Raw genomic sequence first — 25,898 nt, 5'->3', positions numbered from 1 at the left:
TTTATCTGCATTAAAACTGCTGAATGAGTGCATGCCTTTTATTTCAACACTAAGCTTTAGAACATCAATTTCTATTAGACCTTGACATTTGATGAGCAAATAAAACACCTTTCAGAATGGCAGTTTAATTTCAGTCTGAGCTATACATCTCAGTTATTTAAACAGTCCACTCCTTTTCCTTCTAATGTGAATAGTAATAGTAAAGACGATCCATTTTAAAATGCATCAATACACTGGAGTCACATATTTTTTGTGTTCTTGGTTCCCTCTGAACAAATTTCTTACTCTCTCTATGGACTTGTGATGCAAGGAGGGGAGACAGAAGTGGAAAGAAACTCAAAACAGCTGTTCCCTAACAGAATTAAAATCATGACCCTTAACCCCATTCTAAAACTTCTATTTTCCAGCCAACCCTCTCCCAGCAAGCAGTGAGCTCCAAGGAGGAAAAGACTTTGACCTCGTAACCTTCTTCTCCTCTCCTGAGGTCAACAAGCTCAGATAAGAAAAAAGGAAAAAGTCTATGTGGCCTCACATGGTGGCTGTAAGTGCAAGTCTTTTGAACACAGACTGCCTTTAGAGAATATAATGTAGGGTAGCTGAACTGTATTGGCACCAATCGTTGGGAGAGAGTGGGGAGGTGTAGGGAAGAAAATATTGTATGGTGAAAGTTTGTTTGAAGTTTAGAATGTGTACTGCCAATGGCACAAAGTTAAGGTCACATCACTGTAAAAATAATGAATAATAGTAAAAAAAATAACTGAATGGAAAACAAAATACCCTGGCCTACCCTTATTAAAAATGGATTTTGTATTCAGCTAAAGTCAGAAGTAAAACATGAAGTGAAGCATAAACAATTTAACACACATGGCATGTTTCTTCTGATTTTTATAATGGAAGACAGAATTTTGCAGCAACAATAGGAACACAACCACCTAAACTGGGAGGTGGGGGGGAACCTAACAGAAACAGAGTTATCTTATTTTATCTGTACATATGTGCACATCAACACACACACTTCAGTTACTTAACATTGTTTACTTTTATTGTTATAAGTAATATACTCATTCTGCATCAAAGCAACACAGCAGCATTATTACTTTTAACTAGGGACAAGATAAAGGTAATTGGATGAAAGCAAGAAGAACAAGTTCAAGAACAGAATTTCTTCCTTCTGTATCAGCACCATGGGCCTGGTTATGTGCAAAAATAAAAAAAAAGACTCTGGGTCAGAGAAAAACAATGAGCTAGATCCAAACGTGGACCTGTCTGGAGCTACTTTCATGGAGAAACAGAAAGAACCAATTTTCACCCAGTCTTCCTTCCCACTGCAAGAATCTGTGCCCCCCACCACATGAATGTACAAAAAACCTGAGTTATGAATAGTTTCCCAACTGAATACTTTGGGGTGGGGTGGGGTGGGGTGGGGGTAGATGCACAGGGAACAAGGAGTCAAGGGGAGTGTGTTGTTCTGTGAGCTAAACTGTCTTCATAGAATTTTGGATCCAGCCACCTTCTCCTCTTTCTCTCCGTCAGCCCCAAAACTATGCCAGCTAGCTCTGATGTACTAGGATTTTTTTTTGAAAGAAGAGTGTATTAATTACCTAGAGATTTAGCATTATTATGATCATTACTTTCATTAGTATAATTATTCCATTTACTATCATCCCTATTTTTGTTACTGTCGTTATTGCTGTTGTTATTTCGGCCTCTGCTGTTGCTGCTACTACTGCTACTACAATTATACTTTAAACCCTAAAATGCAATTAGAATCCTTGCCAATGATTACAATATGAGCCATGGAAGCTATAAGGAGTCTCTGTTCATTCACTGGTGGCAGTTGTTAAGAGATACTAGTGGTTTGCTTATTGCCACTTACGGAGCTTATGCCTGAAACTTCTGAACATGTACACGGTCTCATATAAATACATTATTTGACATGTGGCTAAGAAAACTAGTATTCTGGGAGATATACCACTGCAACACTTTTTTTACCTTTTCAAAGAGAACTTTTGAAAATGTTCTTGTAAAGTAGTTCAGGTGTTGAGTGAGAAAGAATAAGTGGGGTAAGGAAAAGAATGCTCGGGAAAACAATTCAGAACAAAGGTACACAGGAATGGTAGAAAGAGGGAAGATCATGACAGGAATAAATTAGAAAGAGAGAAGATGAAAAAAGACACCATGACTAGTTGAGGGGATGAAGGCAGAAAAGGTAAACAAAAAACAAAAGGTTGACAGGCTCTATTTTAACAGCTATTGCAAGGGACAGAAACTGTATAGGCAAATCCTGGTGTTTGGATGGACACTAATGTTCTTTAACTCCTAGGACAGCTGTAAAAAATAAATAATGAATCAGCAAATTCAACTGACAGAATTCAATTAGCCCTTAATTCTTAATGAATCTATTGGGCCTATTCTCTAAACATCCTGTGTATGTTTTTTTGTCTTTTGAGGATTCTTGTTCCTAGAAGGAGGTATTTGAAGCATTGTTCAGTATCTAGGTTAGGCATAATTAACTGTCAACAGGGTTACAAGACTTAACTTTTGAAAACCTTAATTTAAACTAGGACAACTGGGATTTCATTCAAATGAACTTTGTTGGAGTGATTGACAGCCAGCCAATCTCTTCTGTTCATCAGTATACATTTGAAAACTCTGACTTACCGACAACTTCAAAGGCTCTCAGGAGATTATGAAGCATTTTAAAATAACCAATCAACAAAATAAAAATGAACTGAACAGCAAAAACATTTTCATATAAGTATCTTGCATAGGATCTGGGTAAAGAATACGTCTCATGCTACTTGTAATCATAACAGGTAATAGAAAATTAAAATATAAATAAAATATATGTAGTTTTTGTTTGTTCAGAATTCTAAAAGCAAAAATGTCTCCCTGAGCACTGCTTACTTGAAAAGGTTCCACAGTGTTTACAATAAACAAATAACCAACTTAATCTTAGTTGCTTATATCAAAAGGTCCTTGATGTACTAATAAAAGGAAAGTTCCCTGAGCTCATGGGCAAAATGCCTTTTCTTCATGGCAGACAGAGACCTATGGCAGGAGCTGGAACCTTGTGGCTTTCCATATTTTTGCTTACAATTCTCATCAGATTTAGCCCACATAGCCAATGTGAGGGATGGTAAGAGTTGTATGCCAAAACACCTGTAGGGCAACACATTTCTCACTCCTGCCCTACATGCGCTGTTTATTCAAACAACCTAGTACTAAACAGTGTTGGAGAACTAGAGAAAGTAAAGCATGGAAAGAGAACCCAGAAAATGATTGACTGGCTTATTGCACTGGTTGTTAGAGACACAGCTTAAAATGATTAAATGCATCACAAATTGGTGTGACTCAGATGGTCACAAACTGAACTCAGCAGGCAAGTAAAAGAAAGTGCAATTATGCAGGGAGCAGCCTCTGTGAGAAGGAGGAGAAATGGGTAATGGTGGATGCAAAGTGGGCAGGAAAATGTTTTCTGCTGTCTTCGTATTTGACACTGATGGCCGCTGTTATCAGTGCAGGCTTGGAGATGCAGGCCTGCCTTTCTTACTTTCATGCCTTCTTGGATACATAGTCTATATTTCTTTCCCAGTCAGATAGCATCTCTCTCTCTCATTCTCTCTCTCACACTCACACACACCAGAAAGGAAGAGAAAAGACCTATCAGATGAGATAAGTTAATGCTCACTTGAGTAAAAGCCACAATGGAAATTTTTTAATGAATCTATGAAATAGATCAGACAGTTACAGCCTGTATTTATTGCTTTTAATCAGTTAAAACAAATGCTAAATTCAGGCTAAATATTTGTTTGCAGGCATATGCAAATAGTACATTAGTATCTGAATGAGGCACCATATGCAAACAGTAAACTTGACCCAATGGGGGTTTATTTTTTTAGGGGGTGCCTAGTGTTACATTATTTTGGAATATTCTTAAGTTGTAGAAGTATCAAGAGAACAGAAAATACTTTCACTAGTCAATATTTTTGGAAAATTAAAGGGATAAAACTGTAACAGCTCTTCTTAACATTGCCAAAAGCACATATTAACTGCAATTATGTAATGGTTATGCTTTAAGAATATTAGCAAGTAAAATCAAGTCATTCTGGAGTCACAGTGAATAGTATATATAAAGGTTTTGGAAAAGCCTACACATAATGGAAAGGGACAATATTAATAATATTATAAATATATTCTCTGAGAATGTCAAAGCACTATAGGCTAAAGCTCCAAACCTGCTGATTATAGCTAAAATGCACTTCCATGTTTGCTTAATCTTCCTAATTTACTGTGAGAAAACTAACACCATGCTGTCAACTAATTGTTTCAGTGATTTGCTTTAGAAAGTAAAATGAGCTGAGGAAGGAAAAAAAAGCTCCTTCAGAACTAGCTCTTTTCCTTTAGCCTTTACATCAGGGTGTCCTTTGAGACTTGCTGGACGTTGGCCAACTCACAGGAAATGATCAGTGGATTCTCTGTTCCTCTTGTATCTGTCATTACGCAATTATCCTCACTGCTTTGCTTTTCCCTACTGAACGAACAGTAGAGGAATTTGGTCCAAGTACGTGTGAGAACAAGATGCTAAAACTACAAGGCTATACATATGTATGTATGTACAGACATGTAAGATCTCCTTAGTTAGAAAAACTGCATCTCAGGCTAGAATGTATGTTTTATTTTGAAGGAAAAATAATATGATATCTCTGTTCCTGAAATGGTATTTATGTCCTTACTTGCCTCTTCTTCATGGAAACATAGAAACAGAGCGAGTCAGAAGGGCTCTCCCAGGCCATCTAGTCTGACCCCTGGCTCCAGCTGTCTCTCCTAATACATGACTACTATGTACACATCCAGCCTATCCTTAAATACCCTCACTGATAGGGCTTTGACCACCTCCCATGGAAGCCCATTCCATACCCTAGGGGTCTTAAGCATCAGGAAGTACTTCCAGGCATCCACTTTGTATCTTGGTTCCCTGAGTTTTGCTCCATTGAAACATGTCCTGCCCTCAAATGCAGGGGGAAAAAGGTCACTACCAACCTTTATGTGCCCCTCCTCCCACAGACACATACCTATATGTTGCTAACAGGTCTCCTCTGAGTCTCCTCTACTCAAGGCTGAAAGGACACAGTTCCCTCAGTCTCTCTTCATATGGCTTATCTTGAAAACCAGCCACCATCCTTGTGGCCTTTCACTGCACTGATTTCAACCTTGCTATATCCCTCTTGTAATGAGGAGCCCAGAACTGAACACAGTACTCCAGCTGCGAGTGCATCACAGTTGTATAGAGTGGCAGTAATACCTCCTTCAATCTAGAAGCCACACTTCTGGCTATGCATCCAAGGGTGGCGTTCGCCCTCTTGACTGCCATGTCACACTGCTGACTCATGTTTAGCCTGCAGTCTACCAGCACATGAATCCTCAGAAGACTAGTTATCCTTTTTACAAGTGCTGCTCTCCAGCCACTTATCCCCTAAAAGGTAATGTGTCCTTCGAGCTGGAATCGAACCAGCAACCTAAGGATTTCTGGCTTAAATGTTCTACAGTCCTCCGCTCTACCAGCTGAGCTATTGAAGGGACTTCAAAAGGATGTATAGTTATCTTCCACTGGACATGACAAACCAGAAGCTCCATGCATCTCCTAAACCCCAACTGAAACAATACTTTAGAATGAGATTCTGTATGGATACCCATTCCTTCTAGCCTCCTTGTCCTCTCCTTCGTGTCTCATTTTCTCTCCTGTTCTTTAATCTAGGTGGTAAAATCTTCAGAGCTGATGAAGCTTATGTTATTCTGTAGCAGAGATGGTTACAATATATAATTATATTTATCATTATAGTACAATGGAAGCTTTTCTTTGGTATTGCTTGAATTAGAGGTGCGTTTCAGAATAGCATTCTTCTTTAACAAAAAATTCAAACTCTCAAACTATTTGTTCTTTGTAAGCTGTCCAGAGACTTTTAGTAATGGGAAAGAAAAGCATATATATTTTTTTTTAAAAATGGCCATCAATATCAAAGGAGAGAAGCTCCTTTGGAACGCATTTAGGAATTTTGCATTTTCCACTACATGTGTGTACTACAGCATGATCACAGAGAAGGCCAAGAAATTTTTGCATATAAAATCCTAACAATCCTATATTATGGTTGCTGAAGTAGAGGCTTTCATTATGATCAGCTTTTAGTCAATAAATATGCACTTGTACCAATTTAGATGCTTAGAAAATTGCATTGTTATGTTCCCTCCTCACTTAGCATTCCTCTATGCCAAGCGCTCCCCAAGTGTTACAAACTGCGATATCATTCTCCTGCTACAGCAACTCACCCAGTCATCTCTCCCCAATCACTACGTGATGTCAGAATGGACTTTTGCACCCTTGCTGTGCTGTTTTATCACACAGAAAGGTTCTAAAGTGGAACCATTTCATTACATGGAGAGATTTCTATGCTGCACGCTACTGTCATCAATACATTCAGGGTGCATCCCTAGACCCACTTCCCTGGAGTAGGCCTATTTAACTTGGGCAAAAAGTAAATGTAGCTCTACCTAGCAATCTTTGCATCATTTGCAGGATTTCTTACTCATGGATGCTTAACAACCACACAAAAAAATGGTTTTTTCTCTGCCCCAGATTATAATGCTGAAATGAAAAAAGCTTGGGCAAGCAGGAGTGGATTTTAATGCAGATAGGCAATGAACTCTGTTCAGTTCTGGTATACAAATCTCTGGGCTCAGAATTCTTTAATTCCAGACCCCTCTCTTGGCATTTGCCTGAACACGAGGACTAAAACTGCAGAGGAAAGGCTGCTTCTCCTTACATCTTCAGGCACACCAGTATCCACACCTGCCGTTTCTAAGCTTGCTGTGCTAAATATCAAAGTTTGTAGAATGCTTTATTTCTGTTTGCTGTAATGTGACTAGAATAAAGGAGGAGCTGAAAATACTGGAAACACAGAGTCCCAATCATGCAAAGAGCTCCACTCATGTTTGCGCAAACATGAGCAGCATTCGACTTCAGATATTTGTGCTCACCAGTAAGGCTCAGCACTGAGGGAGCAGGACTAGTATGCATTCCCACATCCTCCTACACAGTTTTGGTCCTTACAAGGAGCTCAAGTGTATGTCTTTTTCACCAACTTCTGGATGTTGGATTTCAAACGGGGTTATAGTAAAATAAGATTCTTCACAAGCCAGACACCCACACAATTGATGTCAAGCAGTTCACTGTTGGAAAGTGATGCTGAATTACTCATTGACTGTGTGGGAAATAAGTGGCCACATGAATAACTCAGGGTTCAACATCCCACTTCACCTGAAGACTCTCAAGCAGCATTTGTTGGTCCTTAACTGTTGGCAGTAAGACTATTGACTTATAAGAAAGAAAGGGATAGAATTCTTTCTGGATTAAGAACTGGATCAGTGGGGAACACATGAACAGAAAGTAGGAGAAGGACCTACTTAGTGCACTGAATTAGAAAAGGTTCACCTGTTAATTTATTTTGTATTTAACTCTGCTGAAATATGGTCCTTTGTGTCAAAAAAGTCATTCCAAATTATTTGTGCAGAAAAGTACGCTCCCTTTTAAAGAAAAGATATTTTCTTTGTCTGTATTCTAGATGTGTAACAACTACGTCTCAGTTATGGACAATAAAGGCTTAAGTGCTTCTGTGAACTGCCTAACCCATCATCACAAAATTCCTGTTAACATACAACATAAATTCATGTGAAAAAGGAAAGACTATAGTTCGCAGGTTCTCAATACTGGCACTCAGTTGGCAGAACCTGTCATCCCTGTCTGGGCTACACTTTGTGACCTGAACATTTTCTCTGCTTTCCCACAATAATTATGCTGTGTACAAGGTAGAAAAAGGGTACAGATTACTTGTGGGACAGGCACAAAATATAGAGAACAAAGAGACCTCTTGAAACCCATTTCATTTCATCTGACAATTTGTGGATTAACAGGCAAGGAATTAAAACTGACCTTGAAGAGTTTCCATTTAAAACTAATGAAACAAACCTACACAGTTTATATTCATACAAAAGAAATTACTACAACAATACCTTTTAAGAAATGGTTAATATAAAAACAGTGATAGATTCCAGAGGCTGGAAACTGAATTATATGAAAGGCGTGGCTTATATGAAAAGGACAGGATTTTCTTCAACAAATAGAATACATACACATTTTTTCATATATTATGGGCAGACTGTTTGGATCAGTTAACTTTATTTTGTATCAAATGTGATAGATTATATATTTGTTATATAGCCAGATTTTTGTTTATATATTAACCGATTGTAACGCATCATAAATTTAGCTCCCAACTACCAAGGCCTGACTAGATGATTGATTCATTGTTTGTTTATTTCATTTTTATATTGTCCAATAGCCTAGGCTCTCTAATAAATTTATTGACATGGCACACTGTCCTGGTTTGCTGACATCCATCAGGACTTATATAAACTAAAGTGAGTTATGACATCTGCCATTATGAATATTCATACCATCCCAAGTTGGCCCTGTAATTGATCAGGATGTGTGAACCCAGACAGGGTGGCTTGTCCTGGTCAACAAGCCACTCTGAAGCTATGGGCCTCAGCAAGGTTATGGGATAGCTTGTTAACCACGTCAGCAAGCTACTTTGTCAGCATTCACATGTCACAATAAATTGGGCTGACTGTCCAACCTAGCGCGAATATTAACAATGGTAGCTGACATATGTTGCAGCTTCTCATGGCTTGTTTAAGCTATTGTGTGCTCCGGCAATCATGTGAGCCATCCCATTGCGAGAACCAGGGTGGTGTAGGAGTTAAAGTCCAGGACTGGGATTCAGGTGATCTGGTTCTAGTCCCTGCTCAGCCATGGAGCTAATTGGGTGACTTTGGGCCAGTCCCACACTATCAGTCCAACCTAACTCACAGGATTGTTGTTGTGAGGACAAGATTGAGAGGAGAAAAAGAATGATTTAAGCCACCTTCAGTTCTTTAAGAGAAAAAAGGTGAGATATAAATATAATAAATATTTCTCTCCAGATGGAAACATAAGCTGGGGGCTTGTATTAAAGGTGGCAGACAGTATTGCATGCTGCTACTGTGCCAACAGAACAGAAGACCAACACACGAGGAATAAAGGCTTCCTGAAGCAACTGGATATGAGCAGAAACTCTATTTTGACCTACTCTGCTCTAGAAAGAAAGCTCATGGTCATTACTAGGGCTGCTTCAAGAACTAATAGTAGCTGTTGCACTGAAGTGGGTCCTCCTGAAGCTTGCAGGAGTTTCTGGTAGTGGGTCCTCCTGAAGCTAGTGGAATCACAGCAACTGTGTGGGATATTTCCTTACAGATAGTCCTACACAATAAAGGCTGTTTTAACATGTTTGGAAGAGTCTGCTGGAGAAGCCATGTCCAATGAAGCTGTTGAGTCAAGACTATTCTCAGTCAGATCTCTGTTTTAATGAAGACCAGTGATGGCAAATGTGATATTAAACAAGTATCATGAAGTGGTATCCCAATAAAAAGTAATCTTATTTTGTAAGTATTTGTTGACATAAGCAGATGTTGCCCCCAATCCTATGTACTCTAGCCTCAGTAAAATGAGGTGCACATGTAGAATTGCATTAATCATCACCATGAACATTAAGCAACATTAGGTTGACTGCAAGGGCAATCAGAGAATGGCTGAAAATGTTATTTCCTCCCAGAGAGCTTTGGTTGTTGGGCGTTATATAAATTGTGCGTGTGTGCACGTGTGTGCATGTGTGTCCATGTTTAGCCATGAAGAATGGCATTATATACAATATGACTATAGCTATCTATGACCTATCTAACATCTATTGTCTCTAGAAGGTAACTGGAGCAGAATCAGAATTGATCTTATGCACCTTCTTCTGAGGGCAGTGTTAACAACCAGCATATTATGTCACTACTTCCTTGGAAGGTTGCACTTCCAGATTTGTGATATAACAGACACCTGCCATCCCAGTACCAGCTTGCCACATCACCATATTCCTCATTCTACATGGATTTGCAAGCTCATATTTGCTGGACTCAGACTACTGCCCTAGTCACACAATAAAATTCTGCGTGCCCCCAGAAGGTGCTTATGAATACTGTGCATCTCTTACAATATGTCAAATAGAAGAAAAATTTAGCAGAGGTTCCACATGTTGGAAAATTGTATGATTGGAACAGAAATTTTAACAATAGATTGAAAAAAATAGCCCAACGACAATATTGTTTTGGAATTTAATGCCCAAAAAGTTACAATTCAAAATTATAAGGCACCAAGTATACTAAAGCATCTACAAAATACAGACTGCATTCTATACACTGAAGAACTGAATCTTAGATCATTATCAAGAAGCTGGATATTGCTTTGGCAAAATTTCTAACCAAACAGTGGCAAAAGATTTCCCCTTTAGGTTTCCCTGTATATTTGTGCAAAGGATAAAAAAGCTGTTCATATTTGTCTTGATAAAAACGATGGTGTATGAACACTTGTGGAAAAAATGTATAACTTAAGAGCAGTTAGGTCTCCAAGAAGGTATCACTGAACTATATCTATTATTTATAAAAATTATGTTATAGCAAGCATTAATCAGAATTTATTTTGCTTCAGCAACTTTATAATACAGATATTCACTTGCTACCTCAGTTTGGAGGTGGAAGGAGCATCGTATGCTAGGTTGCCCTCGGGTTGATCACTGCAATGCCACAGACAGAGACAAAAACTGCTGGATCTTATATTTTCAAAGTGAAAGCCATTGCTTTTTTGTCCCAGCATTTCTTGCCATGCAACTTGAGATTGTTTTACTCCAGGCACAGTCTAACATAATTAAGGCTGCAATCCTTCTGAATCTGAAGGACTGTCTGCCTGCACCTCTGGGACTTGAGATTGGCTATAGAAACCTGCTGTTCATGGCCAACCTGATTAAGAAAGATAACATTGGCATGTACCATGGATAGGGCCAGCTGCAGTGGTCCCTCAGTTGTCCTCAATGAGCTATGCATGTCCCCAAACAAAACCAAACTAAACCAAACCCCCCTCTCATTTTTAGTGACTATTTTATTACTTTGATTTTGAACTTCTGCTGTTTTTATTTTTTCTCTTATTTTAATATATTTAGATATATCTGATCTTAATATATACATTGCTATATATATCATTTTTATTTGGTCTAAGACACCTTGTGAAGGTTTTCTGAAAGGTCAAACAATTAAACTAAATAATCTTGCGCTTATGAAGAAGTAAAGTAAATACAATGGAACTTAAGTCTGAGCAAACTCACACATCTGAACATACTTCCTCTGTTAAGTATTTAGACTGTCCCAGAACTCTGCCTGATCAAGCCTAACTAAGGGCTTTTTGGGGAAGGTTTGGATTTATTCATTCTTGCTGCCACAGGAAATCTGTCTTCCCCAAATAAGAAAGCAGTATTCACATAAATCTGCAATGCACACACAATGCATTTTAGACTGCGAGCCTTGTGGCAAGAACTGTCTTATTAATCTTTGTAACTTGGCTTTGGAGGCCTTTTTAGTAAAGTAAAAATGCTCAGGACAAAAGAATTAATATATACAGCAGCTTACAAGTTTGAGTGGTACAGTTCAACAGGGAATTGGCCCAATGACCAATTATCCAACATTGTCATTACATAAACTCAATCAAGGCTAGCAAAGTGCTGACAATTCTTTGCATTGTACAGGCCCATTACTCTTGTGTAATTGGTTGTACAAGATGACTATGCAACCCGAGTTGCACAGTGGGTTGCTCAAGAGTTATGTGCAACTGGTTTGGGCCGCACAACTGTTTGCACTAATTAGATTTAATTTAATTCTTATCTTATGCATAGTTCAGACCCCGGTTTCTGCTAGCACGTCATCTGAGCTAACCGTACCTCTGAAGATTGTCTGGAAACTTCAGTTAGTGCAGAACAGAGCAGTCGTGCTCCATACTTTGAAAGACCATTTCAAAAATATTACTTCCATACAGCATCAATTGAACTGGTTCCTAGTCACTTTCTGAGCCTAATTCAAAGTTTTGGTGCTGACCTTTAAAGTCCTAAATGTCTCAAGACCAGTCTCCCCAAGGTAGTGCCGTTTACCAAATGTTCCTGATGATTACAAAGATCATCCTCAAGGGGGTCTTCTCTGCCTGCTACTGCCCATAATGCTGTGGCAGGTGGCTACTAGGGAAAGAGACTTCTCCACAGTGCTCCCCATCTGTGGAATGCCTATCCTAGGGAGACCTACCTGGCATCTTCACTGTATGCATACAGATGCCAAGTCAAGAGGTTTCTCTTCCACCAGGCCTTTATTTTTTATTTTTTAAAGCTGTTTTCTGCTTGTGCTTTTATAGTTTAATTGATTTTCAGTGTTGCATTTATTGTTTTGACTGGTGCTTTAATGGTGGTTTGGAGTTTTGTGATCAAGCAGCGCAAGGACATTGGTCACTTGGGCAGCATATAAAATCAACTTTTAGGTGTTCCCCCTAGTGAAACTGCACTGCGCAAAGATTATCTGTAAGCCTTAAACATCCTCCCATCCTCCCATAGGATAATCCTAAGCATTGAGGAAATGTATATTATGGATCAGACAATGTTTTCAGGTATATGCAAGTCTCAAGAATGCACTTAGCTGTCCAAAGCAGCAAGAGAAGGATCCCTTTAGAATTTGACACCTAAATTGGTCAGGCCAAATAGAAGTCAGGCTGCAACATTATGAACAATAGCACTGCCTTTTAATTTTGTGTGTGTGCGTGTGTGCGTGAAGAAAGGAAAGAAGCAAGCAAGCAAGGAGAGAAGGCAGTCAGGAAGACAAAGGAAAGAGGTAGGAAAAGAAACACAAAGAAAATAAAAAAATGACTCTCATCAAAATTTAAAAAATGGATTCCTTGTTGCAAGTCCATAGAGTTGCCAAGTCTCTACATTAAAGTTGTTTAAAGATTATTTTAATACAAATTCCTAGCATAACGCTCCCAATGCTTCAGCATTTTAATTTGTTCCTTTCCAAGGATCTGCCCTTTACTTTATCTCCATTGATTGGTCTTGAGCACCAGCCCATGGCTGCTGTGGCTTTTTTCATTCATATCTGTTCACCCTGCTGAGACAATCTTGTACAAAACAATTTTTCATACTGACATCAAGTGTAATCTTGCTGTGAAGAACTACATTCCACTAATACCATTCCATTTTATTGCTGGCAGGCTGTAGGAAAAATAGTGTGCTTAGAAAATCTTTTCTCCCTTGCTTAGTTTAATTCTTCTGCTTTAGGAATCAAACCACTGAGTGTTACAAATAATCCATTTGCAGAGACATAATGCTGTACTTGGAATAAACATGGTATTTTATTGGCAGGAAGAATAAAAAATGACACGCCTTATGCTGTAATTCTTTTGTAACAGTTTGGAAGATGGGCAAAACAATTTAATTCTACAATAATTCTGGATTCAAGGTTTTGTTTCTATAAGCCTAGAATCTAAGCTTTGAGCAGATGTCTTTAATTCATTGTAATCTAAAATCCAGACCAAAAAATGCACATTTATATGACAGGAAAAGAAGGCATCCAAATCAAGTCGTTCTTACATTTGTGGTAGCTCTGATATACACAAGAAATTATCCTACCTAAGACAACTTTCCCACTCAGATCATAGAGGGAAATAAACTGGGCTTATATGACCATGGGGCAGCCAAGTGCCCCATGGATCACAGCAAAAGCACAGAATTTCCTCTGAGGAAAAACAGAAAGCAGTTGTTCTTCCTGATTTACTCCTATTCCATCAGGTAAAGTAAACTTTCTACAAATAATAACAGTCAAAGTTTGATCATCCACACTAACTTTTTTTTTTTACTGAACAACTGCTTTTATATACATTATACAATATCCAATTCTCTTTGACAGAAAGGCATACCAAAGAAAATGTATAATAAGAAACACTGGGAGTCAGGCAACTAGGCTAGTAATATGTAGCAACATTTTGCAAAAACAAAACTATGGTCTTAAGCAGGTATGGAATTTAGCAGACAAACCTTGTAATACTCAGCAGCTGCACTAAAACTGTCCAGGTGTTGCAAAATGATTCTGCACATCTGTTTGCTCTATCATAGACCAAGATGCAACACTTGATGCACAAAAAACATTTTGATGTTATGGTGTTAGTGTTTTTTCTAAAGATTGAAAGCCTAGGGTACAATGACCACATATTTTTTGACAAGGATATAGCATTGCTGCTAATGTGCCATGACCAGGATATTTATTCAGGATATTTTTTCAGAAGTATTAACATTCCGACAGAGGAAAAAATAAAAATGAGAAAACATCTGCTGATATCAACTTGCCATCACTGTCTGAGATTGCAGGTGTGCATAGCCAGTTAGGTTTCTGCAATAACCATGCATCTCAAGACCATATAACAAACCACTGATGTTTTTTTCAAGAATGTACATTTTGACAAGCGAGGGAAGGCAGAAAGAAAGGCAAATGCTGGATAAGAAGGATTAGGTGTAGGGAAACATTTCAGTTCACTTTGTACCAGCTAGAAATGCCCCACAAAAGTAATAAGTCCCTGCTAAAGTCAACACACCTACAAATGGACAGATACTGCTTTTACACAGTGCAGTTGACTAACCAAAAGGTCAGATATATTGTATTGCCAACCTATGCATAATTAAGCACTTTCAGGCAGTTGCATCAGCTGATGCTGAAAACACCATAGTAGTTACAGTGTTTATTCACTGTTGCTCCATGCCCACTTTGATCTATAAAGAACGAACAGTGGGTGGCAGGGGGCAAGGAGGGCCAAGAGTCAAATTCGTCACTATGTTGTACTAACGAAGCCTGATTAAATCAAAAAGGCCTCGAAGCTTTCACTAGAACTCAAGGCAGAGTGGAAACAGTTTAAGAGTTTTGAGAGGCTCAGATAACTTTCCTTCCATTGTTTTACATTTTTTCATGCCTCTACACTTCCTGATCCTGCCTGAGACCAGATGTGCAAAAATATTATAATAAAGAATGTTGTCAGATCCCAGCAAGGAGCAGGAAACACAGGTACAGTTGCAAGCAGAGAAATATTTCATGTTTGAAATGCTGAAGTGTACTTGATTTGAACTGGACACCTTGCCTGGTCAGGTATTTTTAATGATGTTACTAGATGCAATGCTGTTTTTCCCTGGAACATATTGGCAATGCAGTGCAAATTAAAACCTTTCATTTGGGTTCTGAAAAAAAATCTGCCTCTGATATAGCTCAGAGCAGATTCCTGAGCTAAACTCTTACTGTGTAGCAAAAAGTAACTATTAATGCAACAAGATAATGCAACACACAAAAATATTCCAAAACAGTGGCCTACAATAATAACTTTATCCCTATTCTGATATCACTTAAGTAAATGTGACAAGACTAGTGAACTTGTTTACAAAGAGCATGACTCTATTTTCTGAAAGCGAAGATCATAGCAAAAGAACCCATATTGCAGTCTCCCTCTTCCTGGCAATAAATGTGTAGTATAAATTGTCCTGCATACTGTCATTGATATGGAACACAAATGCAGTGAAAATATATTATGGACAGGAAGAATACCAGACATGGCTTCCTTTTCAACAGCAGTTTTGTGCTTATTGAAGTATGATGCTTTGCCCATTTTGAAGACTGGTATGGAACTTGAAAAATAAATCAACTTTTTCTTATTTCAGTAGCATGACCTACCCGATAGGTAAAGTACAGAACTTATTTCCTCTTTCATATTTATATAATGAATTATTAGAATAGTAAAAACATTACATGGACAACTATAGCAAGATTAGACTGATACAGAACAGGAGAAAATCTGTTGGTTCAGATCAATGGGCTGTCTAGTCCAGCATCCTGTTTCACTCAATGGCCAACCAGATGACTCTTGGGAGTCCACAAACAGGACTTCAGTGATATAGCCCATACTATCCTTATGGTCTCCAGTGACAGTTATTAAGGAGCATACTGCTTCTGAACCTGGAGATTATATTTAGCCATTCATAGCCACTCAGAACTTCATCTTCCATGGATTTCTCCAACCCTTTTTAATGCCATTTAAGCTAGTTGCCATCTCTACATCCTCAATATGTAATTTTTTCTTGATTTTTTTCCATTCATTAGAAATACAAAATACTTTTTGAGTAGCAACTAGAACTAAGTCACTAATGATTAAGTTTTTCAGGTTTGGTTGCTCTATGGATTTGTATAAAGGCATTATGATACTGGCAATTTTATTTTCAACTTCCTTTCTCAATAATTTCCAAGGATAGAATTCAGCCTTTTCACAGCTGTTGCACATTGGGTTGATATTTTTACTATGGTTCTCAAAAGTATTTCTAAATAAGTGTACTTATTTTTGGTTTGCTGAATCAATTATGAAAAGATGCTTTGTAGTATTTAATAAGATACACCCTACTTTAAAAGGACTGATCACAATCCAGAGAACTATTTCAGGCATGCTCAATGGGATCACATTCTATATGAGAAACTACTTTTGAAATGTCAGCAAAAATTTCAAAATTATTTTGCTGTGTGAAATGAGGATCACAAAAGATCTGCTTGGTGCACAAAGCAAACTGAAACACTGGAAGTATTTTTTCACACCCTCTAAACTTATGGTTTATTTGTTTACTTATTCATATTCCATCTTTTTCCTACAAGGAATACAAAGCAGCTTATGTAGTTATCCTTCTCTCCATTTTATCACACAACTACAAGCTAGGTCAGGCTGAGAGTCAGGAAATGGTTGAAATCAGCTAATGAGCATCATGGCTGAGTGTGAACAATAACCTAGATCTCATGAGTTCTACTCAGGAGTTCACACTGTGCCACACTGGCTTTCAGTTTCTGTTAACATTAATTTTAACTGCATGAAGTTATAGGAACTTTTATGACCGAGTAAAACAAATGAAGGGTTGAGATGTGTTAATATTTTTTATATACTTTGGATGTAATTAAATCTAACTAGAAAATAGAAACAGCCTTGGAAACCAAAAGGTCTTGCTATGTTCTTCTTGGGCTGAATAAGAATCCAAAGCATATCATCCAGTAGAGACACTATTTGTACCAAAACAATATCTCTAACACAAGTTGCCTTATTGAAAACACTTGCAATGTATAAAATCTTGTTATTTCAAATGTGAAAAAATAAATACTTCACTAAGGAATGGAAGATAAAATAAAGCATTTAAATAATTTTATTACATTCTTAAGTTGCCAATTCATCTGTGAGTAGTTTCTTTGCAGATGAAAAGAATTCAAAATATAGGACAGATGTTTGGAAAACCACATTTAAGGTTCGTCACACACTAGCATTTTTCAAATGATATTGGTTCATCTATTAAATAAGGTGTATTTTGCTTGATTTTGAAGAAAAGGAAACATCAGGAAATATTTAAAGGCCAATTGCTGCCAATTAACTTTGATCAGCAAAAGTTGTATTTGAATCTTTTGGATTCTTTTGCCTGTCTGGAATAACATGCATTTATAAATTCTAACAAAACAACAATGTGATGATTAATGCCTGTTGGCAGTCCTGCCACAAACTTGTTTAATGGTTTGGTTTTAAATAAACAGCTGTCTTTATTATGATGGGAGCGAAACTTGACTGTTTTTATATTATTATTTTCTTTTTATGAAAGTATCAGCATAAAGTGTCTTTCCAATATAAGGTGAAATGGGCAGACATTTTACTGGAAGCTGTTTTTCATAAGCTAGCAAGATCTTCAAAGATGAATTCACAAATGTATTTGCACCACAGAATATATGGTTTGAGCAAATGCTTGCCATAGATCTATGAAGGCTGATTCAAACATTACAAATGACTGCTTTTCTTTTTCTTTATATGCAAGAAACATTGCTGTATGATTAGCAAAACAAGTGAGAGCCAAGTACCTATAGAAAACTAAGGCACAGTATCTATGCCGAGGCATAGAAGTTGCCACTGCTGTAATCAGCCATTTCCCTGATCACATTTCATTACTCACATGAGCAGAACTATTGCGTAACCTGAAACCACCACAACCAACAATTGTAAATGTATGAATTGGGTGCACAAACCTTCACAGCAGAATATATCAGGCAAGAGGTATATGATTAACAAAAACAGCACAACAATCTGCATAAACTATTGGAGAAGTAGAAAAATCAGTGTGATAAGCCATTGCCAGCTCGACTGAAATCCATTCAATATTAGTGACTTTCTTTTGATTCTAAGACAATGCTTTCTCACTGTTGGTTATAATGGAGAAACTGCATATATAAGTGATCATTATGAAGGTGACACTATTTCATATTCTACAGCATGAACATATCTGAACTTGTATACTTTGATCCAATTTATAATATTCATATAATAGGAAATGAAAGAACAAGAACCATATAAGCTCTCCACAATTTGTTCAAATATTAAAAGCAATAAACCTGGAAGTAACAAATGATAACTGAGATTTGTTTGACCATATATACACATAAAGTCCATAAAATCTTCACACTTCCTCATGGTCAGATCAACTTACAGAACATTCCTAACAAAAGGGAAGGGATTCTGTGGTGGAGGAACCACTACTTTCTAAGACCATCCATTTCATGGAGAAAGGGACAGAAAGTGGTGGGGCACCATTTCCCTCTTCCCCTTCCATGTTTCTCCCCCATTTCATTTGACACCTCAGCAAGAGAAATCACTAGGTGTAGTTTTAATCTCGTTCAGGAATTTCTACATCCATGCAGCTTTCTACATGTGTCTGAGGACAGAAGTATCAACTTGCCAATGGTGGGTCTCTCCACAGCAGAGCATCATTTTCACCACATGCAGTGATCCCAGCTTTAGAATTGCTCTGTGAACCATTTAATGGCTTTTAAAATATAACCAAACATTAAACAAATTTCTATGTCTCATTAAAGCAATAAGTACTTACTTCTAGATCATTAAAGAATAGATGTGTGTCTGCCAAGTTGAAAATCATCTCCTCCATCCTCAGTCCCAGTGAAACAGAAGTAGGTGGGTCCTCAAATAATAATAATAAAAACCAAACATGGCAGTCAGTAAGGTAGAGAAATGAAGGTTAGAAGTTTATACCACACTGAGAACAAAACACTGGCCTCAAAAACCCCTCAGTTGGTTATTGGACCAAATAATACAATTCATTTATTTCATTTACTTATTTATCTAAGTTATTTATACTATCTTCAACGAAAATTCACCCAGATGGTTTTCCAATAAAAACAGAAAAGCAATGATACAATAAAAGTAATAAAATCTAAAACTAAAGATGGCATAACAGCACCAAAACTACTGATATGAGATAAAAATCAAATTCTTAGGTAAATATAAATGTCTAGTGCTGAGATGACAACCAAGTAATTGCCAGGTGAACCTCTTTGAGGTCAATATTCCACACTGAAGAGGGACCTTTGAGAAGAGCCCCTTTCCTTCATATTTTTAATGACAGGACTGGCAGAAGATGACTGTAGGGAACTGCATTGAAATTCTGGATACATACACAATTCACAAATTTTGTCTGTAATGACCAGCCAATTGGCAGAGCCAATATTTTTGAAAACTTAAAAGAAAATTTCTTGGGGAAAACCAGTGATAGAACATGAGCCCTTCAGGATCTTAGTTTGTATCAACGTATTTCTGGCAGAAACACAGGATTTCGTTAAGGATCTGCACTGTGACCTTGTATGCAAGCCTAGTGCAAGGCTGTAATGTTGCAAATTAAGATACTTAGGATCAGGACAATATGACTATTATGTCAAGGAAGAGAGCAGATGAAACATTTATTCGTATGTGTTGGGGGTAGATATCACAGGGTGAAGCCCATCTTACAGCCAAAGTTGCTAATGACAGAGAAAAAGAAATGAAATTGCCAGGTCAAAAAGCACGGAGTCATTGTTTCTCAGACAATGCTTAGGTGAACAGGCAGGTTTTGTGATGGGTTGCACACCAGAGCTTCCTAAAATCACATGGTATGGCCCCTGATGTATTAAGAACCTTCCAAACTTTGGCTTTTCATTAAACTGTTCTGCTCCAACCCAGAATATTCAAATAACTGGCTGCTGGTGGTGGTGTAGGCTCTAGGCCTACTGAAAGCCCTGTGTTATTGCCTCCAATGCTAACCAGAACTGGAGAGGTGGTGGGACACTCTCTGTATGACAGATGGTACTGGATTTGGAGTTGAACTATGTGGCATGTGCTGAAATACTACTCTGGCTGGACACTTTGGATGTGAGATATCACAGAGCAGAGTGGTTTGGGGCATATGGGCTAGAGAAATTTCAAGTGATTTGCTCAGGGAGTGAGCCACGTTCCAGGAGGGATCATGTGCATTTTCTCAGTGCACTTGTGGGAAGTCATCATCGGAGAACAGATTCATGTTCTCATTGAATAGAAATATTTAATCCACCTATATCAGGCTACTGCTTGATACAGTAAACTTACTAAACTAGTAAGTTTTACTCAAAGTGGAGGCAGCAGCCAAGGTACTTAAGAGGTATTTCCCCTGCTATCTGAGAATGAATCTGTGGAAAATACCAATAATTGTATTTACAACTGAATTACAAATCCTCTCATAATACTGCACAATTAAAGACTTTAACAAATACTGATTATTCAACAATACATTGAGCAGAATGATTACTTTTTAATAATACACAATACACTTTAATTACTCTATAGAAATTACTTTAACATCTTCTAAGTAATCTAATAAATTCAGAATGTGTTCATTATTGTTACCAATACAATACTGATGCTTGTGCTTAATTCGTACTTTAATCTAAGATCTGTAGTAGCACCTAAGTATATTACTGATACTTGAAATTTGTCACTTTAAAATATTTCTCAAGGTCATGCTCATAAAAACACAATCTTGAATGAATGGGTTTGGTGAAACCGAACGTGCTTTGCCTGCAAAGCTTCTAGGTTCAATCCAGATTAGACTAGAAAAGACTATTAGAGATCTGCTGCTAGTCAGTGAAAACTAGGGCTCCAGACTGGATGAGGTCCTGGATGATTTCGCCAACTACCCCACACCTTTCTCCTCAGCCCACACCCTAATTACAAGCTCCCTCACTCCCTCCCTCCCTTCCTTCATCCTCATGCAACTACTCATGGAAGCACAACACAACCTTCCAATAAGCCACAGTTCCAGTATTTATTCCAGGAAGTGCAACTAGCCAGGAGGCTGCAGCAGAAAGCCTTTTGCCCCTACTGCTTTTCCCACTTCTGATTTCTAAGGTGCAGGGAAAAATGTACTGAGAAAGCTTTTTAACAAGAGCAACACATTTCGAAAGGGTAACCTCAGTGCTTCAAGGGAATAATAATGGGAAGGGGAAATGATTTAAGGATGTTACTTGGGTAAACTATTCAGTAGTGCAGCAGCACTGAGAAAATATCACTTTAAGCCCATGATGCTTAATTTTGGCACGTGTGTGTGTGTGTGTGTGTAAGCAAGAGAGAGTGATGAAGAATGGCAGAGGAGCATGGGAAACAGGATGAATGGAGGGCATCTTTACATGTATGCTTGTATCCATAGGTTAGGGCAATGGTGGGTGCTTGCCCCCATCCCTAGAATCCTGTTTGTATACAGACAAACATCAAAAAAAAAAAAAAAAAAAAAAAAAACCTCAGGTCAACAAATATGAAAAAATAATTTTCCACAGAATATAAATGTTCAATGTACATTTTAGTTCCCAAAAAAGAAGATATAAAGGAATGGATTATACTGATTTCCCATGCAGGCAAAGTGATGCTCCAGGTGTTAACAACAAAGATTTTTTCCCTATATGGAGTGAGAAACTCCTGATGCTCAAGCTGCATCCCAAAAAACAAAAGGCAGTTGAGATCATATCCCTGTATGCTGTATCCCTACAGAAAGATTTGAATTCAAACTTGATGGTACAGGTCCAAGAACTTTTCGCCATGCATGGCTAACTATTCTCATTATATATCACATTTAGGTGCTTCCAAAGGACCTGTATAATGTTATTGCATTTTTTTTCTTCAGCCAGAGGTATGAGTGGTACAAGGCACATTTATGACTCAAGTATAAATACTTTAATGAAGCTACAAGAATGCACTCAAAAAGTGGATGGCATAGTGGTTCACACTGACTTTCCATCATGAACAGGAAACTGATGTCAATTGAAAACTATCTTAATATGCAGCAGCGATATGGGATTCATGACAAGCTATTCTCAGGTAAGCTTTATCCATTGTTCATTCCATAGATTAAATTTAATTATACATTTAATTATACATTATCTGAATCTAATGAAGTGCTCAGTTCAGTTGGTGCAATTAAAACCATCACAAATGTTTCCACCATAGCATTCAAAAATAACAAACTGAAGCTAAAATGTATTTGTTATGTCTTTGTTAAATGAACAGCTAAAGTCATTTATTAGAATTTAGTTTAGATACGTATAATTTCATCAACATATGCTGTGTATACGCTGTTATAAACTGCTCAGCTTTGGCTACTGGACAGTATAAAAATAAAATTAATCATAATGATACAATATTGTAAATTACTAATAGGTACAGCCCATCATTCTCTCTTGTTGCTGTTCTTCAGCACCATGTAATGGGGTGCTGGGTTCAGTCATATACAGATCGAAATATTCAAGATAGCAACCTGTAGTTATGTGTCCTGGACCTTGTCTCCCCACCCTTGAATGATTTCTACAGATATGTGTGTCTTTGTGTGACGTTGGTCTTGCCCATTGTTCATTTTAACCATGCTCATTTTTGGCAATGGTTCCATCCACTGTTGGTATGTGGCTCTTGGTGGTGGGAAGAAAATATCTACTATCCATAGTGAGGACAATATTGATTTAGATGGACCAGTGGTCCGACACTGTGTACAGAAATGTCTCATTTATTACTTATGAAGTTTCCTGTGATGTGCTGAACTGGGAGGGGAAGAGTCAATCACTTTGAATATTGTGAGATGGGGCCTGGATAAGTGAATCCTGATTTGCTGGGGTTTTAGCTAGATTGAAAAGAACAGCGGAAAAATAACAGTTAAAGAGTTGCTAGATTAGTCAACCTGTGGAAAGTGAGGGAGGAGATCTGTGGCTGGAGTGTCATGCCAGAGAAGGACTGGGAGAAAGCTGATGAAAACATGAATAGCTAAGTTCTGAATATTAGGCTATTGCATCTCTGTGGGGAAAATGATATGTGACTGGTATCAAGAATAAGGAGTAGGTGTGTGCCTTATACAAGAAGATTTCCTTAATTTCTTGCCAGAGAAAGATTGAACAGGCTGGAAGAAAGCCCCAGCCAGAAATACAACAGGAGAAGTTTTGAAATTTACAGAAAATACTGTACCCAAATTCTGTAAGGGGCAGGGGGATTTGTGTGGGCCTGTAGGCAGGTGATTCCACACAGTTTCTGTTAGCCAAGGGTGGGGCTTACTCGTAGAGAGTGATATTCACTTGCAGAGCATCTTCATGGGTCTCTTTTGAATTCTGGCTTCCAAACAAGGTGGTTTGTTGGAACAGCAGTGCCCATTAGGCTTGCTCCCTATGATTTGCTAGATAGGTCTTGCCTCCAGGCATTACAGAAGTAATTAGGACTCCTGCAGCTCCTTGGTTGCTGTACCTCACAGCTTTTCTTTCCCAATAGCTGCTGATAACACTCACAGAGGTCACAGCATGGGTCTCAGCAGCAAATGTTAAGGCTGTGCCATCCACATGGGCTTCATGTACCACAAACTATGATCATCCCTTTCCAGCATGCTGGGATTAACAGGAGAGTTTGCTTGGGGCTTGGAAGACCTGCAGGCTGTGGGTGGTTCTATGGTCTCAGCATGTTACAGAAATGAAGTCCAAAACATCTGGAGATCTAGGTCCTGCCCACCCCTTCTGCAGACCTAGATGAAAACTGTTTGATCTTTATAAGAACAAGCCACCTAGACAGTTAGCAGACTAACAAGTCTGACCTGTGGAACAGGCTGAGGACTGAGGCAATCCAGGTAAGAGACAGGTCTGACAACCTGAGCTCTTTGTTGAAAGAAAAGGTCACCTACGAAAGGGCAGTAAGTTCGCTAGTTCTATTCTATTTGTTCAGCTAATGGATAATAAGATTTTAATTTTCAAATTACATTTATATTCCACCCTTTTTCTTCTTGTGAAAAACTCAGCTGTGAGGTAGGCTATGCTGAGGTCAGTGAGTGGCCCAAAGTTAGCTCCAGAGTCCCAATCCTGCACCATAATCACTACACCACACTGACTTTCTCATCGGGGTTTGAAAAGTCAGCAAACTTCAGGTTCACCCAAGCTGTAGCTACATGACTTCAGGTTGACAGCTCTAAGTTCTGCCTTGGTTCTAATCCTAACTGACCAGATTTTAACATGAACAATCCATGTTCACCCCATTTCCTCCTGGCTCTTTCCTTTGGTCCACCCACAGGGCTCAGGATATGGCAAGTCTTAGGATACCCATAAAGCAAGATGAATGCCAATATTACCCAGAGGCAGCACATCCTTCAAGTTGCGAAACAATATACTAGCCACTGGAGTTAGGAACCAGTGATGAAGTAAATTAAACTCTATGGGAAGATTTAGCTGGGGAAACTGGTGTTTTTTCATCACTACCATGTAATAATATGTAAAGTTCAGTCTTATAAAGACTGGAAATACTCAAGTCAGCAAATTGTAGTATCATAGACTTCTACCCCTACCTTTGAATTATTTCTGCAGATGTGTGCTGGGAAACACACAAATGTATATTTGAGGTGACTTTGGCATTCCCCACTGAAGACTGAGATGGAGTGTACTGGATGAAGGTACAGAGTTTAAAGCTGGACAAGATCCAATCCTTCTATTCTACCTTAATCAATCTAAAATAAATACACACACACTGCCCCCAGTTCTACCAGACCATTTAATTAGTTTTAGAACTAATATTAAGGGCACAATTCTATGCATGTTTAGCCATAAAAACAACTTTCTACATCTCCCAGCATTCCCCAACCAACCATTTCAGCTGGCCTTGAGTAGTGTCTAACTTTATCACTGTTTTATGATTTTTTAAAACTTCTGCTGTTATTTTCAATTAGTTTAAACTGTTCTACAATGTATGAACACTGTGTTCTACTGTGCATGTTTATTCAGAAGTAATTTTCATGGAATCCAATAAGACTTACTCCCAAGTAAGTTAGTATGTTTATAAATCTCTAACTAAATTAGCTAGGACTGGGTCCCACTGAACCGAATGATAACTATTTCTGAGAAGATATGAATTGAATTATGCTGTTACTTGTGTTAGATGGGATTACTTCAATGAAAACTGATTTGGGTATGTAACAAGAAAGCAATCATAAAATATGTGCATTCCCTCTTCTGTAATTGACAAACTCTGAAAAAGGAACATGGGTGCAGTGGGGAGGGGGGTGCTGTGTGTTTTCATTTCTTTAATCTTACATAGCATGAAGCTCCCTTTCCTCTTTATTTACTCAAAAGGAAGTGTGCATTGACCCTGATCCAAACCAGGACCACTGTACTTGGGAAGTGGAGGTTTACTCTTTTCTCCCAGAATTTTCTCCGGCCTACTGCAGTTAAGAAAAGAAGGTAGGATGGAAATTTCCATTAGCATCAATGCAGGCAGATTGCATTATTACTCTTGAAAAGCTATCAGGGCTAGAAATGTGAACCTTCAGCTCTCTGTGTTGTGTAAATTTATCATCTGTGGTGAGTCACTTTACCTGAGCTGCACATCAAAAGATTCCTTAAGCTATTAGTTCTTGGAAGCTCCAGAGTGACTTCACCCTCCTTGACAACCTATTGTTTTCCCCTGACCCGATTAAAATCCTCTAACACCATAATTCCGTGCATTTCTCTTGAGAAGTAAACCTCACTGAGTTTAATCTGATTTACTA

At 38.1% G+C, this 25,898-nt stretch overlaps 1 protein-coding gene and 1 non-coding gene across 4 annotated transcripts in view; both read right to left on the bottom strand.

The window, feature by feature from the left end:
* The window catches only part of EYA1 (EYA transcriptional coactivator and phosphatase 1), a 100,564-nt gene that overhangs the window by 15,058 nt on the left and 59,608 nt on the right, over window positions 1-25,898 (bottom strand). For all 3 annotated transcript variants that reach the window (XM_044424220.1, XM_044424221.1, XM_044424222.1), the window contains one exon: window positions 18,930-19,019. In XM_044424220.1, the coding sequence (XP_044280155.1) occupies window positions 18,930-19,019 (90 nt within the window). The remainder of the gene's footprint in view (window positions 1-18,929; window positions 19,020-25,898) is intronic.
* TRNAY-GUA lies at window positions 5,492-5,580 on the bottom strand. The gene is given in 2 exon segments: window positions 5,492-5,527; window positions 5,544-5,580. It is a non-coding gene; the product is annotated as a tRNA-Tyr (tRNA).

The sequence above is a fragment of the Varanus komodoensis genome, unplaced genomic scaffold (genome assembly GCF_004798865.1).
Source record: "Varanus komodoensis strain SLA01 unplaced genomic scaffold, ASM479886v1 scaffold14_1, whole genome shotgun sequence".
Classification (NCBI taxonomy): domain Eukaryota; kingdom Metazoa; phylum Chordata; class Lepidosauria; order Squamata; family Varanidae; genus Varanus; species Varanus komodoensis.
This window is presented reverse-complemented; position numbering and strand designations above follow the sequence as displayed.